At 40.7% G+C, this 14,364-nt stretch overlaps 2 protein-coding genes across 6 annotated transcripts in view; both read right to left on the bottom strand.

The window, feature by feature from the left end:
• The window catches only part of LOC135107304 (DNA polymerase theta-like), a 48,103-nt gene extending 42,888 nt beyond the window's left edge, over window positions 1-5,215 (bottom strand). The window contains exons 1-4 of one of the 4 annotated variants that reach the window (XR_010271690.1): window positions 4,808-5,215; window positions 2,301-3,660; window positions 857-968; window positions 591-706 (exon numbers count right to left, since the gene is read on the bottom strand). Coding sequence is in view for 3 of the 4 variants with exons in the window: in XM_064017002.1 (XP_063873072.1) it covers window positions 591-706; window positions 857-968; window positions 2,301-3,515 (1,443 nt within the window). In the remaining variant the exon portion in view is untranslated. The other 3 variants (XM_064017002.1, XM_064016999.1, XM_064017001.1) reach the window with 3 other exon arrangements.
• Window positions 5,216-5,921: 706 nt separating this feature from the next.
• Window positions 5,922-9,365, bottom strand: LOC135107305 (protein-lysine N-methyltransferase EEF2KMT-like). Of its 2 annotated transcripts, none has more exons than XM_064017003.1 (4): window positions 7,949-9,365; window positions 7,694-7,840; window positions 7,220-7,371; window positions 5,922-7,015 (listed from the first exon to the last, which is right to left on the bottom strand). In XM_064017003.1, the coding sequence occupies exons 1-4, from the start codon at window positions 8,585-8,587 to the stop codon at window positions 6,676-6,678; spliced, it is 1,278 nt and encodes a 425-aa protein (XP_063873073.1). In that variant the 5' UTR covers window positions 8,588-9,365; the 3' UTR covers window positions 5,922-6,675. The 2 variants fall into 2 exon arrangements, with proteins under 2 accessions (XP_063873073.1, XP_063873074.1); XM_064017004.1 differs by having other exon boundaries at window positions 6,844-7,025; window positions 7,949-9,312.
• Between the last annotated feature and the right edge of the window lie 4,999 nt (window positions 9,366-14,364).

Genomic DNA, 14,364 nt, shown 5'->3' with positions numbered 1-14,364 from the left:
AAAGACCAAATCTAAGCATCCATATGACTGAAAAAAAGACTTGAGAACTGAAAATAAATTGAAACAAATAAAACTTGGGAAGTGGATATAGTGTGCTAAGAAAGGGTTATGAAAGTAATGAAAAAATACAATTTATCTGGCATTCCAAGTGAAGGTAGCCATCAGGGTCACATGGAAAGAACAGCACAATAAAGTGATAAAACTAATAAATAGTATAATGAGAATAACAGATGCATTCAGTGAAAGAGGATGACCTCCAGCAAAATGGGAGGACAGTGCTGGAACATATGACAGAAGGAGATAAGCACAAGATGAAAGGCTTAGAGCATGCAGAGACAGAAATACAGAATGACTCTTCTGCCCCAGCCATCCTCACGTGTGTGTAAAGGCTGTTGAGTTGGGGAGGGGGGGACAATGAAAATTCTATTTCCATGTTAATTTATCATACTGGTCTTCCTTAAAATTTTGTCCTGTCTTTGTTAATTTGCAATGGACACAGACTTATTTTCTACTGCACTTCATATTCACATGGTTAAGGGTCAGAATGATGTCAAGTTCAACCACTACAGCATACCATTAAGGTGACTAACCTGCATATAAAGCATCTTCTCACGAGCCACTGAGACAAAGGGTAAAATATAGATCCCTTTGCAGCCACCCTCCAGAATTCTTTTCAGCAGCAGCAGTTCTGCAACTAGGGTCTTGCCTAACCAATGAGGGCAGGCACCACAAGATGGCAAAAAAAATTTACTTAGTAAATTAGTACTTGATCAGCTTTATCCATGTCACACTCCACATATGCCTCTCCAGCACCCCATTTTCATTACATTCACTCTCCACTTCTTAGTCAACCTACCTGCTGAGGTTGGAGCTGAATAGATCAGGTTTCTTCCTTCCAGCACACCTGGAAGACTCAGACACTCTGCCTGCCATGGAAACATTTTCTTCACCCCATTCTCGAGATAGCACTAAAGGAGGAATAAGTAAGACGTAAATGTAATTAGCATACAAGTACTTACTATGTACTTATATACCGACATCCCACCTTTAAACACAATAGCCAAAGCAAAGAATCAACATACACAGATTCACAAGCCTTCCCTCGCATTCCAAACTTAAAGGTATAAAGAACTAATCTTCACCACAACATACAAGTTAATTGTTCAGCATATCTGGCAATTTCCACTGCAAAATCCAAAAGCAGAATTGATTTTCCTTGCTGCACCATAATAGACCCATTCCACTGTGCATACCTGCCCCAATATGCAAAACCTCACTACTTGCAGAAACTCTCACTAACTCCATGTTCCATTCATGTATCCACAAGTGCTCTCTATTCATTCTTAAAACATGCAAACCAATCTTTCTAGCTCCCCAGACATTCTTACCTTTCGTATCAAGATGTTTGATGTACATATATCCTCTCTGTTCTACAACACTGCTCATCATAAATCCCTCCCTCTGTACCCTCTAATCCACTTTATCAACATTTGACCAGACATGTTATCTATAACACTTAAATTTCTGGTAACTAGTAAACTCATGTATGCCACCTTATCCTTTACACAGATAAACTAAATATGCACCTGCCGAGTCAAAAAACATTTTACTCAAGAAACACTAATTTAGGAAATTTATCAACTAGGTACTCAACAGTTGCTCTGCCACTTTTTCAAACATTCTTCCACCCATTCATCCAAGCCTGCTTCAGTTTCCTTTTGCCAACAAAAAATGAATTAATAAATAACCTGATATATTAATCCAATTATAATTATCCAATGATAATTTTAATGGTATTGATAGTAAAGATAAAGGCAATAACAATATTTCCTTATGTGTAGGGGCTGATCCTGTGATATTGTAAGAGTTTTCTATTGCATAAAAAATGTTGATAATTTTTCACTTTAAAAATTTGCCCAAAACATTTCAAGAAAACCATTTCCTCTTCAATATCACTGGTATGACAATAGGAAAAAGTATACCAAGCCTATATCTGAAAAAAATTTCCATCTGAATTTACTCAACCTTTCTCTTAGTCTTCCTTATGTCTGTCACAGTACCAAAATCCAACAAGCCAGTCACCTGAGCTATATATCCCTACGGTTTCCCTTAGAGAACAGAAAAATTCCCTTGCCCAAATAAAAGCACTGACATCTACAAAATTCTAATCAAGGAACATCAGAGTTTATAACAACCAAATGAAAAGGATAAAAGTTGATATGGTGAGAGAACAATACAAGCTTATCTCAAACACTGTAAACTAGAACTACATAAATACAAACACAGACTATGTACAATACCTTTAAAACAGTTTCTGGTAAACCCCATGCACTAAGTTCCATCTTTTCTTGAGTTGACAGGAAACTTCGTGAGTCATCAGAGTTCAGAGGGGACTTGAGAACAGTATTCTCCATCTTGTTTAGGGAATCCTTAGAAGTAAATGTCTTTCTACCATTATCTGGACTGCTAGAATTATCACTTACATCATCTTGTTTTTTATGTAATATTTCATCCACTAGGATTGCATTACCAGTTTCTTTTTGCAGTTCCTGTTCCTTGACCATACTTTTACATGGTTCACTATTATTGAGAAGTGAATGGAACTGGGCATACAAGGCAGAAGACTTGAGGATTGGTAATATATATTCCTTAGAGCAACTCTCAGGGGAGGCATGCAGGTTCATGGGATTGGGTTGCTTGTATGATGATAGTGACTGACCTTTCTGTAAGCAATTTAGTGGTGTCTCAGCTTTCTCTGCACTTCTAGGATGAATGATTCTTTCATGATTATCATCAAAATCACATATATTTTCTTTGTTATTTTTTCTACTAATATATGGTTTTCCCAAACCTTTCAGACACTGCTTATTAAGAATATTTATCTCTTTAAAACTGTTTTTTCTACTACAGGTTTCTTCATGCTGTTTGTGGCTTTGATTTACAGGTGATTCCACAGAATGAGTCATGTGATCTTTCAACATTTTGCTGCTGCATTCAGTTTTTTTTTCTTCTTGGACTGATGATCTTTTATCCTCACACAAGCAATTATCTTGCTCAGATGCATTCCCAATTCCTGAAGAATATCTGATTATATTTTTTCTGCTTCTTACTAAACAAAGGGATTCCTTAGCACACTCGTCTTTGCTATTCTTTGATTTCTGGCGCTGCAATCTGCGTGGAATTTGACAATTTGCCTGCTGACTTGAAGCATATTTATGTTTTGTCTTCCCTTGATTTCCAAGCTCTTCCATTCTTAACTGAGACACTGGCACCTTCTGAAATATGCTATCATCAAGATCCATTGCATCCATAGCCTCCTGAGTATCAATCCCAAATGACACAAGCAAATCATTATCCTGTTCCCTCCTATAATTTCTGGTATCCTCCACAGGGCCCCTTACTGTATTTTCTCCTACATTCACATCACGTTTTTGTGTATTTAACTGCAGCATTCGTATTCTAGGGGAGCGCCTGAGACCCGAAGGATCAGATTTTGGTGACTGATCTCTTGACATTCTAGCAGGATGCTTGTGGAAGGTAGTGGTGATGAAAAGGTGCTCAGGTATGGGTTTCCCATGCCTCTAACTCATGACCATCATCCACAACATCAGATGTGCAATGTGAGTCTCCACTGTTGCACTTATCCTCCATAGAAGATGACTGTCAAGATAAATTTAAAAACAAAATAGTAAGTGAAGTGAAAGGGCACTTAGCATTTAATATGAACATCTTATTTCATTATGGTACTTTTTATAACTAATATGAACCAATAAGAAAAATTCAGTACATATACAGAAAAATTATCTGATATTTATTCATTAATCTGTCTTACATGCAAACCCACTTTAAGATAGTGAAAAAAAAATTTACTTGATGCCCAGCAATCACTCTTTTTCACCAGGACCCTGATTTGTTGAAGAGTGAGGTAGAAGCAAAATAAAGAGATTCTCTCACCTGGTTGACTAACAGTAGAATGTTATAGCATGAGAGGGAAGAATGGGTATAGGAGGGTGGGGGCAGCAAAAATCTGTAGGCATGCCAGTCTCATTTAAGCAAAATTAAGAGAGAAAATTGTGTGTTTAAGGCAGCAAGTGGATGTGCAAAACTATCAAGGATGATGTCAATCCAGGAAATCAAATAGCTAAAAATCAGACATGGAATTCGGAGCTGCCTTAAGGAAATCTACAGACTGCAGAGCAACAACACTGTTGGATTATGGGTTCCATACATTAACACATCTCAAACTGAAAAATTGCTTGTGGCATTCAAGCAAAGAATAGAAGTGTGCAAATGTGAATCTGTCCCTAAATGCTCTTACAGCCAACAGAAATAAATCCTCTGAATTAATGTAAGACATGATGAAATACTGCCCAGCCTTTAGTCATATCTGCACACGACACACTGCACGTACCACACAAAGTGGCTGCAATACCTTCAGATCTTGAGACAGACAAGACATGCTAAAGTTTTGCCTCACTGACAACAGCAGCAGGGAATCCATTGCAAGAGGTAATGTAAATTCCCTGATGAGAGCCAGCACTGCTCCTACCACTATCATGGGCAGTTAGTTAAATGGCACATTCTCTTACCTCAAACCACAGGTAAATCACACTCAGGCTCCATAGAAAAGGCAGAAAAGTATGGAGATCAGATTGCAGCAGTCACAAGGAAGTTTGGCAGAGTATCCATGCAAAATGCTTGATAATACAGAAGCACAAACAACACGCATGCCCACCATGGATGCAAGACCTGTCATAGAGTGTTTTGTTCTTATTTAAAAATTACAGAAATATCAATCATAACCTGCCTTAATGTAATCCAAACATTCATAATCATGCTTCTTCCCTTCATGGCCATAAGATTCCACCCTCAGACGTCTTGTGATAGATTCAGATTGGTGAAACCTCTCCCATCTTGTAGGACATAGACAGATAACTGCAGCTGTATTCCTCTCATAAATCTCAGGGAGAGCCCAGCACTCTCTTTTTTTGGGTCGAGTGCCTGTTGCCACCAAGTGGTGCCCCCGGCCACTGTACAGCAAGGTATGGTGTGGGTGCAGGAGTGACCAGTGCAGCAGGAAGTGTCTTAGGGTCTCCTGTGCATTCTCTCACCAGGGGCAGTGAGGGCAGGAGAAAAACGCGGCTGGTACAGAAGCCCAGTTTTGTGTGGCGCGGGTAAAGTTTGTCTTTGCCTCCCGTCTGCTGTCGCACAACCACAACGGCAGTTTTACTAGACGTTTTCACAACGGCACGCCCTCAATGCCTCTGTGTTTCTTTGAGATTTTTATATTTTTCCTCAATTATATGTTTTCCTTTTCATTTCATGTATGCCCTGTAAGTTGATTTGTGGGATCTGTAATGTTAGCTACACAGAAGGTATGACTGTTTATCGGGTTTACGCGTTTTTCTTTTTTTCTCTTTTTTTTTTTTTCATTTCCTCTTCTATTTGAATAATCCCAGTCATCGCCAGCAAAATTAATGACCGAAAAAGTAAGATTTTCGCCAGACTACACGGCTTACTGGACAACAGAGGTTTCAGAGGCAAAGGAAAAGCAAACTTCATGTTTTATAGCTTAGCTGATAATATACATGATAATTTTATCACTTGATAAGTTAGTGCATGTCTAAAGTACTGCTATTTAGATATATGAGACGTATTGGTGTTTATACTTAAGCAATATAACCATCAAAACAACGTTCTTCTTTTTGGTTATTTTTTTGCCGACGGAAACTTGTGTTACGGATGTGGATGTAGAGAAGGCTCCCTGAGCCTTCATTAAAGTAGAAAACAAATGGAAGGTGGCTATCTGTAATAATTCAATTCGCCCTTGTTTATTTATTTATTTTTTTCTTTTTTTTTACTTTTATACTCTTGTGGGATAAAAAGCTAACAGTTCTTTCCGTGGAATAAAAGGCTAGGGAGTTTTGTAGGATGACAAACGTCTATTTTTCTGGATTCCTTTTAAGACATCAGTATGTCAGTGATGGTAAAATAATTATTGTTGTATGGGATGTACAGAGTCTGATGAAGTGTGTAGCCAAAGGTATCAGCATGAAGATTTTGTATATATAACCGAGATGCATAGAAAAATATTCAGCAGCTACTGAGGTTTGCTTTTTCCTTTCCCTTCTACCGAGACTGTTGGGATTGTAGTATGAGACTACGAGTACTTCGGTATTACTTCATTGTTTCGACATTTGTTTGTATTCTCTTGTCTGATTTGCAGTCTTATACAGCACTTTAAAAAGTTATTTCCAAGTATGTTAACACAGGCCTGTATACTTGGCAACGGGGAGCTCTGCAAACCAACAGACTGCATCTCTTATTATTTTGCAGCACATAAAATGTACTAAATTGACTTGACACTTACATTTACGGTTTTACAAGTTAACACAGGGAAGAATATTAGTATAGCTCCTTAGCCATAACAATAATAATTTTTTTTCCATACATAACATATTCAAAGTGTGTGTGTGTGTGTGTGTGTGTGTGTGTGTGTGTCGTAGTTAAGGAAAATTACAGAAGTAATATTATTCTTTATTCCCTAGAAGGTATGGATGATGATCTAGGGCCTAGATCATCATCCTCTGGCTGAATATTGGTGAGGGCGGCACGTATCACTAAATTTACAAACGCGATTCTGAAATTATTTTATACAGCTATTCTTCAGGCTCGTCAGTGTTTCTGTGTGTCTTCCTGTGGCAGAGTGATCTTATATACTTTAACTGGTAGATGTATCTCATTGTACACGAAGAGAGCGGTGTCGGCATCCATTGTGGCCTGAAACACCAGGGTATAATGCAGTCCCTGCCGTGTCACCTCCTGTAGGAATAGGCTCAGCGTTTCATGGCTCCTCCGGGTGCACGCTAGAAATGCTTCTTGCTTCCCCGGTCCTCCACCATTGGTTGCTCTTACTTCCTCTTCACTACTGCATCCCTTCCTCCCGTTGCCTCTCAGTGGCTCCTGCTGGAGGTGTCCTCGCTCCTCCTGCCGGTCACTCCCTTTCAAGATCGATCTGCAACATTCTTAGGTGCATATCACTTGCTCTGTTTTGCCAAAGAATTCTCATACTCAAGATATTTTGCACTGCCTAAATCAAGCATTCCACCTTGAATAATTTACCTATCTTGAATACATTTTGAACAGAAAAGAGGATTGCATGAAAATGGTTATCAGTATATAAAATAAAATCAATAAAAGAATGAAAATCAAAACACACCTGAGGAGGGAGACAAGTGGTTGAATGAGATTGTGGCAATATACCACGTCAGCTGCCAACACGACATCCACTGCAGGCAGGCGAGGGGGGTGGCGCCAGTCCACTTGCATCACTCCAACGCGATTTTGTCCATGCTCTTCCTCCCGCACCACCTGATACAAGACGAGAGGAGAATGGTTGTTCAGTCACCCTGCCGCTCATTTGCGAGAGGGTTTAAAAAGAAAGACGGAGAATATTGATAATTGGTAGAAATGCTGATGAAATTCACCCGAATCTTGTAGGACATAAACAGATAACTGCAGCTGTATTCCTCTCATAAATCTACAAAAAACGTACTTTATTTTCTTTGTCATAGTTTATCATAATTCAGAAACTTACAATTTCGCGTTGCAGTTGTTAAGTATGATTAACACAGTGAAAACATTGACCTATAAGAAAATTACTTAAATGGTATGAGGATTTGAGTTTACTTACGGCCAGAGTAGGATGTGCTGGGTCGGTAATGGTGGCGGCAGGAGGAGACCACACTAATGGTTCTTCATACTTTTCTTCCGGTGTTACCAGCCGCTCCTTCTCCAGCTGGTGAATCACTTTGGCGCGGAACTCTTCTAAGTAAGTCCTCTGGAGAAGAAATGCAAGCCATCACATGTCTTACTAAAAATTCTCTCTCTCTCTCTCTCTCTCTCTCTCTCTCTCTCTCTCTCTGCAGTGCCCGTGACCGAGGCTCACCTGGAGTGGTGGATCAGCCAGGTTGAGCGTCAGGTTGTGGTGCAGGAGAGTCAGTACTTGATGGTGACAGTCGGTGGCGAAGTAAGCTGCTGGCGGAGGATGTTCAGTGTCTGGAGAAGTGAGGATGGCCGAGGCGGAGAAGCCTACTCCGGCCCCCAGTTCCAGTACTCTCTTGCCGGCCACAACAGTAGGGTTGTTAGCAACCCATTCAGCCAGCACAGCAGCTCCACACCAAGTGGTCAATCCCGTGGTGCTGCTCGTTATGCCGCCGCTACTTTCCATCAATGTGACCCCCGTACCCAATGTCCCGCCGCCCCAGCCTGTATACGTCTTGTAGAACAGATCAACCGTGTAATCAGCGTCAGGGAGGGACTCGAGCTGGAATTCTGAAGGGACTGTCCACCCACGCAACCTCCACTGTTCGGCCAGCCAGGCAACCACCTCGCGGGTGTGTGTCGGGTCCCTCGGAGCAGCCAAGGCACACGGATTTCTTATACTGGCGTCCAAGATCTCATCGACGAAGTGTTGAGGCGGTTGCTCTTGGTAGGAAACATCAAGGGTGGCGGCAAAGTGTCTCCACACGGCGTGAGAGGTGGAGACACCCGCTAAGTGTGCTCGGTTAATCAGCTCGCACGACATGTTTCGTCTTCGATTGGGCGCTGATGGCAATGAATGTGCACTCACACTGCTCCGGCACACACTTTTCTCCTCCGTCACAAGCCTGCACGCTGATTCTGTTGTGGAGTTTTAATCCCAGTGGGCTCGTTCCATCTCACGAGGTTCATGTGCACGTACTCGTAAATAGCGTAACACTGTCTTTCACAGCAACACACCTCTGTGTCGTCGTGTGATACCAATAACTTGCATATCTCTATATAAGATTCCTCACAAACTGTTGTCATCTTCAGTCTTGGTTCACATTGTCTGCAGTAACAGTGGCGGCAACTTTAGTCACTTAACGGATGAGTCATGCAGAGGCGGAAGAACAATGTCATGATATATTTATAACCATCACATGGCGACCTCAGTTCGAGAGTGAGCGACTAAGCCGCCGGGAAATACAGTCATGTCATACGAGAGGTCGATCCTGTCGTGACAATCCGGTCGATTGATCCTGACTCGACTAGCAAAACAATTATTGCAGAGGCAGGGCATACGCACACAACAGTCTCTGAAATTCAGTGACGGAATTATGAATCACATACTAACACTATTGCTGAGTTATACCAAAACGCATACAACGCTACACTTGTTCCTGAAGGAAGGAGAGGAGGTGCAAGGCGTGTGTGGCGGCCGGACACGGACGGAGCAACGATGAGTGAGGGAAGACTTATCTGCTGGCGGCGGTATGGTAGCTTTTCTATCGTGGCGGGCTCAGGGCCAACAGTCCCCTTGGCACACACAGTCACACAACAGTGCTTACACACACACACACACACACACACACACACACACACACACACACACAGCTGGCGCCAGTTTGTTTCTGCCTCGTAAACTGGGTGTAGCGTTATTTCCATGGCTACTGCTATTCTGAACGTGCTAGCTGTATGCCTCCTCTCCTGCGACAGCACTGCACAAGGCCTTCGATTTACTCTCATCATTATTCTGTTCACCTTTCTAATACAAGAGTTCACCAGTATCTTCATTCTTTCATTCCTTTTCTTGGTAAACTCTGGAACTCTCTCCCCTTACCTATCACTTGATCATTTCAAAAGAAGAGTATTAAAATTCCCCTGAAAATAAAGAGCCCATTTTCTCGGATGTTTTATCCCTGGTTCTTTTTGGAAAAGGACTTATGATTTTTTAATCCATTTTTTCCCCTCTGCCGCTCTTCATAACACACACACACACACACACACACACACACACACACATCGCATAGTGTGGTGATCAGCACGCTCGGCTCACAATCGAGAAGGCCTGGGTTTGACTCTCGGCCGCGGCGAGGCAAATGGGCGAGCCTCTTGATGTGTAGCCCATGTTCACCTCTGTCCCGCCGGTGTGTAGTGTGTGAGTGGTCTCAGTTCTACCCAAAGATTGGTCAGCACGAGCTCTAAGCTCTTTCCGTATGGGAACGGCTGGCTGGGTGATCAGCAGACAACCGTAGGTGAATAACACACACACACACACACACACACACACGAATTAATAATGAAAAAAAAGGCTCCGTAATGTCTCCCTCTCTTCCAGTTTCATACCGTATCTACAATTTCACCTGCGAAATCTGCTAACTGCCGGCTTTTTTTAGAGAAACATTTGAAACATTTATTTATAGTCAAGTCATTTACATACTGGTATATATGAGTATATCAAATCTTTACAGTTAAACCAAGCTAGCCTATATAAAGTAGAACTTTATATAGGCTTTGTTTTCACGACGAATAGTATTCATTGGAGAATCTTTAGAACAGACACATTTTTTGTGAGTGAAAATCCACATACGTATTAATACTTAAATAAGACGTTACCTTTTGGGTCAGTAGGCAGCATATCTCTTTTAACTATTTAACGATTAACTTTTTTTTTCTGGCTTTTGTTCTAGTTGAAATATTTGAACTTTATGCGCTCATCAGTTACTACAGCAGAGGATTCAAGCGTCTCAACAGTAACTTTCATTCGTTACATAAAATTACTATAATAATTTTCTGTGGCTGACACTTGACCTTATGGAATAAAACACAAAATATAATTAAAAGATCTTGCATCATACTTATGCTTGTACTGCACACAAAGACGTGCGCATGCAAGAAAATGCACACATTCTTGATAAAACTGTTCTTCATAAAGCCAAAATGCTTCTAAAGTCAATATAGTAACTATGTATTGACTACTTATAGGTCAAATACACTGAAGATCATGATTACAACGGTTAATTGACTCTACTTTTCAATATACAATGGTGTCATTACGAATGGCAACTCAAAGATGCATACGTACGTACATGTTACGCATCACATTCACGCTCTTTCCTTTTCGTTCAGCAGTCGAAAGAGACGTGTCTGAAAGCACGCGACCTCCACGTCAAACTCAAATTATTATTATTATTATTATTATTATTATTATCATTATTATTATTATTATTATTATTATTACACACACACACACACACACACACACACACTGAAATAAGGCTCGTAATGCCTAACATCCCTTTGTTTAATGAAGAAATTGTTTTTTTTTTATTTTATCTATTTATTTATTTATTTGTTACATGTAGAAAAGTTGATTAAGGACTTCAAATTAAAAAAAAATCTCAAAAAGTGAAAAGAAAAGGCTGCAGCTGTGGCGACTCAGCTGTGGGGTTGTCCTAAAACTTCTCTTTTGTATTCCATTATTTTCTATTCATCGAAATATCCGATACATTTGCATTCATAGCCAATCAACAAGACAGCGGCATCAACAGCAGGGAGCTAAAAGGCCACGCGACACACCTGTGGGTGTCGCGCCCTTTCATCACGGCTGCCTGGTTATAATGCCAGGGCGAGGCAACCATCTGTCGGCCGATATGGTTATTGTCGCCAGAGGTTCGTGGTCGTCGTCACGGAGCAGACAGCTTAGAGGGAGAGGCAACTTTTTGACATCACAAGCTGTGTTGTGAAGCTGAATATTGTGAGCCACAAAGGAAGACACTTCTGCGGAATTCTATCTCCACATAATTAAATGAATACACGTCTTAGCCAATCAAATATGTAGATTAAGATGGGAAATCACTGAAGAGAAGTGTCTGTAATATCTTTCGTAGAAGATATATCCGTCATAGATACTTCTGTTTTCTTTTTCACTCTTCATAGCAATTCGAAATTTCATAAAAAGATATCTCATTTTAATGTGCCAACAGAATTGCAGGGGCAAGCCACAAGGCCAACGCTGCTCTGGGAGAAGAAGCTACTAGCCTTCTCCGTGACGGCGAGAGTAACAGGACCTCGACATGAACGCTTCGAGGAAAAGAACTTTCTTGAGGGTGGCGGTGGATCAGGTGAAGCTTCATTCCATGCCACCTTACAATGTTCAACACATCACCATTTAGAACATAAGAACATAACATAAGAGAAGCTGCAAGAAGCCAGAAGGTTCACACGTGGCAGCCCTTGTATGAAACATTCTTACGCCCATCATCCCTATCCATAAATTTTTCTAGTCTTCTTCTAAAGCTCTCTAGTCACTCGGCACAAACATCCTCTTTACTGACTGTTCCTGTCATCTACGATTACATTTGAGATTACATTTCTTTGTCTAACTTTGCCAATCATGAACCCATTCCGGTCCTGGTTACTTACTTTAAGAATTTTTTTTTTTTTTCATCATTCTTGTTATATCCCTTATGCCACTTAAATCGAAGCATTTCTAACAACTGTAAATTTAACAAGTTAAAGTTTCTCTTATAAGGAATATTTCTCATGTCTTGCATCTTTTTAGTCATTCTCCTCTGGATTAATTCTGTAGATTTGTATTCCTTCTGTAACATGGGAACTGCACATAGTCTAAATGAGGTCTGACCAAAGTTAATTATAACTTAGGTACCACTCCGGGAGTTCTAATTTCAACGCACTTTAAGATGAATCCTAATACACGGTTAGTTTTATTTCTCCTGAAGGCATTATTTTTACTAACTGAGATCTGAGCTAGCAGTGATTCCAAAGTTATTTATTTATTTATTTATTTATATTTTTTTTCGTCCTATGATCCTATCAGCAACTCCATCTTTATTGCATCTGTTATCTGGATTTCCTGTACCTACGCTAAGTACTTTCAGCACCACGCTGAGTTATTCATAGATGTGCGAAAACAACAGCATATTATGAAGTTTTATCCCCTAAGATTTTATCATCGCACTGATGTAAGAATAGTAAATAAAAAGATTGTAAAAAGCACAAATATATTCGAAAATACTAAAACATACTAGTACATTTGCATCTTATAAAATCCGAATTTATACAACGCAAAATTTTGATACCGATTGACGACGCCTTTTTATTCGTACACCGACTGAAAAGGATATTTTCTTGAAGAATGTCCTATCGTCGAGAGAGGAGAGAGAGGAAGCCAGGAGGGAATGTTTTAGTGACCAGTGTTATCTTCCTTCCAGCATCATGCTGGCGTGTGTCGCCTTTTGTGTGGAGTAAAGGAATGTTACCGTGAAAGGACGAAGATGTCATCTTGCTTTCCTTCAGAACGGGGAGGGGAATGAAGCGTGTATAAAGATAGTAGGTATTGACTTTTTTGTCGAGAGGAAATGTTAAGGGAGTCTTGCTTCTCCTTATGGCGTGAAGTGGGGGACGTGGGTGCGCGTGAAGCCTGATCAGTGGGGCGTCGTGCACATTGAAGGACCCATGTCATATCTCCTTCAAATTCTGGCCGACAAACTGGACTTCGAGTGAGTATGCTTGCTTCAGTGTCCGAAGAGCACACACACACACACAGTGATGCTGTGTAATGCTTCCTTGAATACCTCTGACGTCTATTAAAGTATTAGTAATAAACAAACATAAAGTAAATGCCGTCTGTTCCGGCGCATATTGAACTTTCTTTCCCCAACAGCTACAAACTCGTGCAACCTGAGGATCACCTGTGGGGAACACCGCTCCCTGACGGCAACTGGTCAGGCATGCTTGGGATGCTACAGCGGCAGGCAAGTTCCTTCCCTACTCAGTGATTTTTTTTCATTTGTTTTTTATTTGTTTATTCATTTATCTTTACACCAAGGCCTCTGTAAACGTCCCTGTATAAAACATGCCTACATATCTATTTCCACCTATCATCCTCACCCACAAATATGTCTGACCGTCGAACAGCACTGCATTACTTTTGTTTTCTCCACGCTTGTCTGTGTATTTATGGACGTAGGAGGTGGAGTTTGCCCTCGGTCCCTTCGGCGTGACAGCATCTCGGGACACGGTGTGCGACTTCTCGGAGCCCGTGCTGACTGACAACAGTGGCATCCTCATGGTGCGGCCCCGTCAGGAGAGTGACGTCGGAGGTTTCCTCAAACCCTTCACTCTGCAGGTACAGTTTGCCTTTAATCATGTATACTTTTTTTTCTTTCTCTTTATCCTTATTTTTTATTTCTTTTCTTTTGCATATTAATTGTCTATCCTCCGGAGATCTTTTCATTCATTTATTATTTTTTTATTTTTCTCCTCGTTCATCCAATAACTGTTCCTCTATTTATTGTTAACTTTATTTTCTGTCTCATCTAAGTTTTCTGCTTCATCGGAAAACTTACTGAGAGTAATGTATGTACTCCCTGGTCAAGATCACGTACACTCATCCCCCCCTCCCCAAACCTTTCTCTCTCTCTCTCTCTCTCTCTCTCTCTCTCTCTCTCTCTCTCTCTCTCTCTCTCTCTCTCTCTCTCTCTCTCTCCAATACATCCCCGTCCCTTTTTAACTATTTCTTACCTTCCACAACTCTTC

This window comes from Scylla paramamosain, chromosome 15, assembly GCF_035594125.1.
Source record: "Scylla paramamosain isolate STU-SP2022 chromosome 15, ASM3559412v1, whole genome shotgun sequence".
NCBI lineage: Eukaryota > Metazoa > Arthropoda > Malacostraca > Decapoda > Portunidae > Scylla > Scylla paramamosain.
The sequence above is the reverse complement of the archived record's forward strand: the minus strand, read 5'-3'. Positions and strand labels throughout refer to the sequence as shown.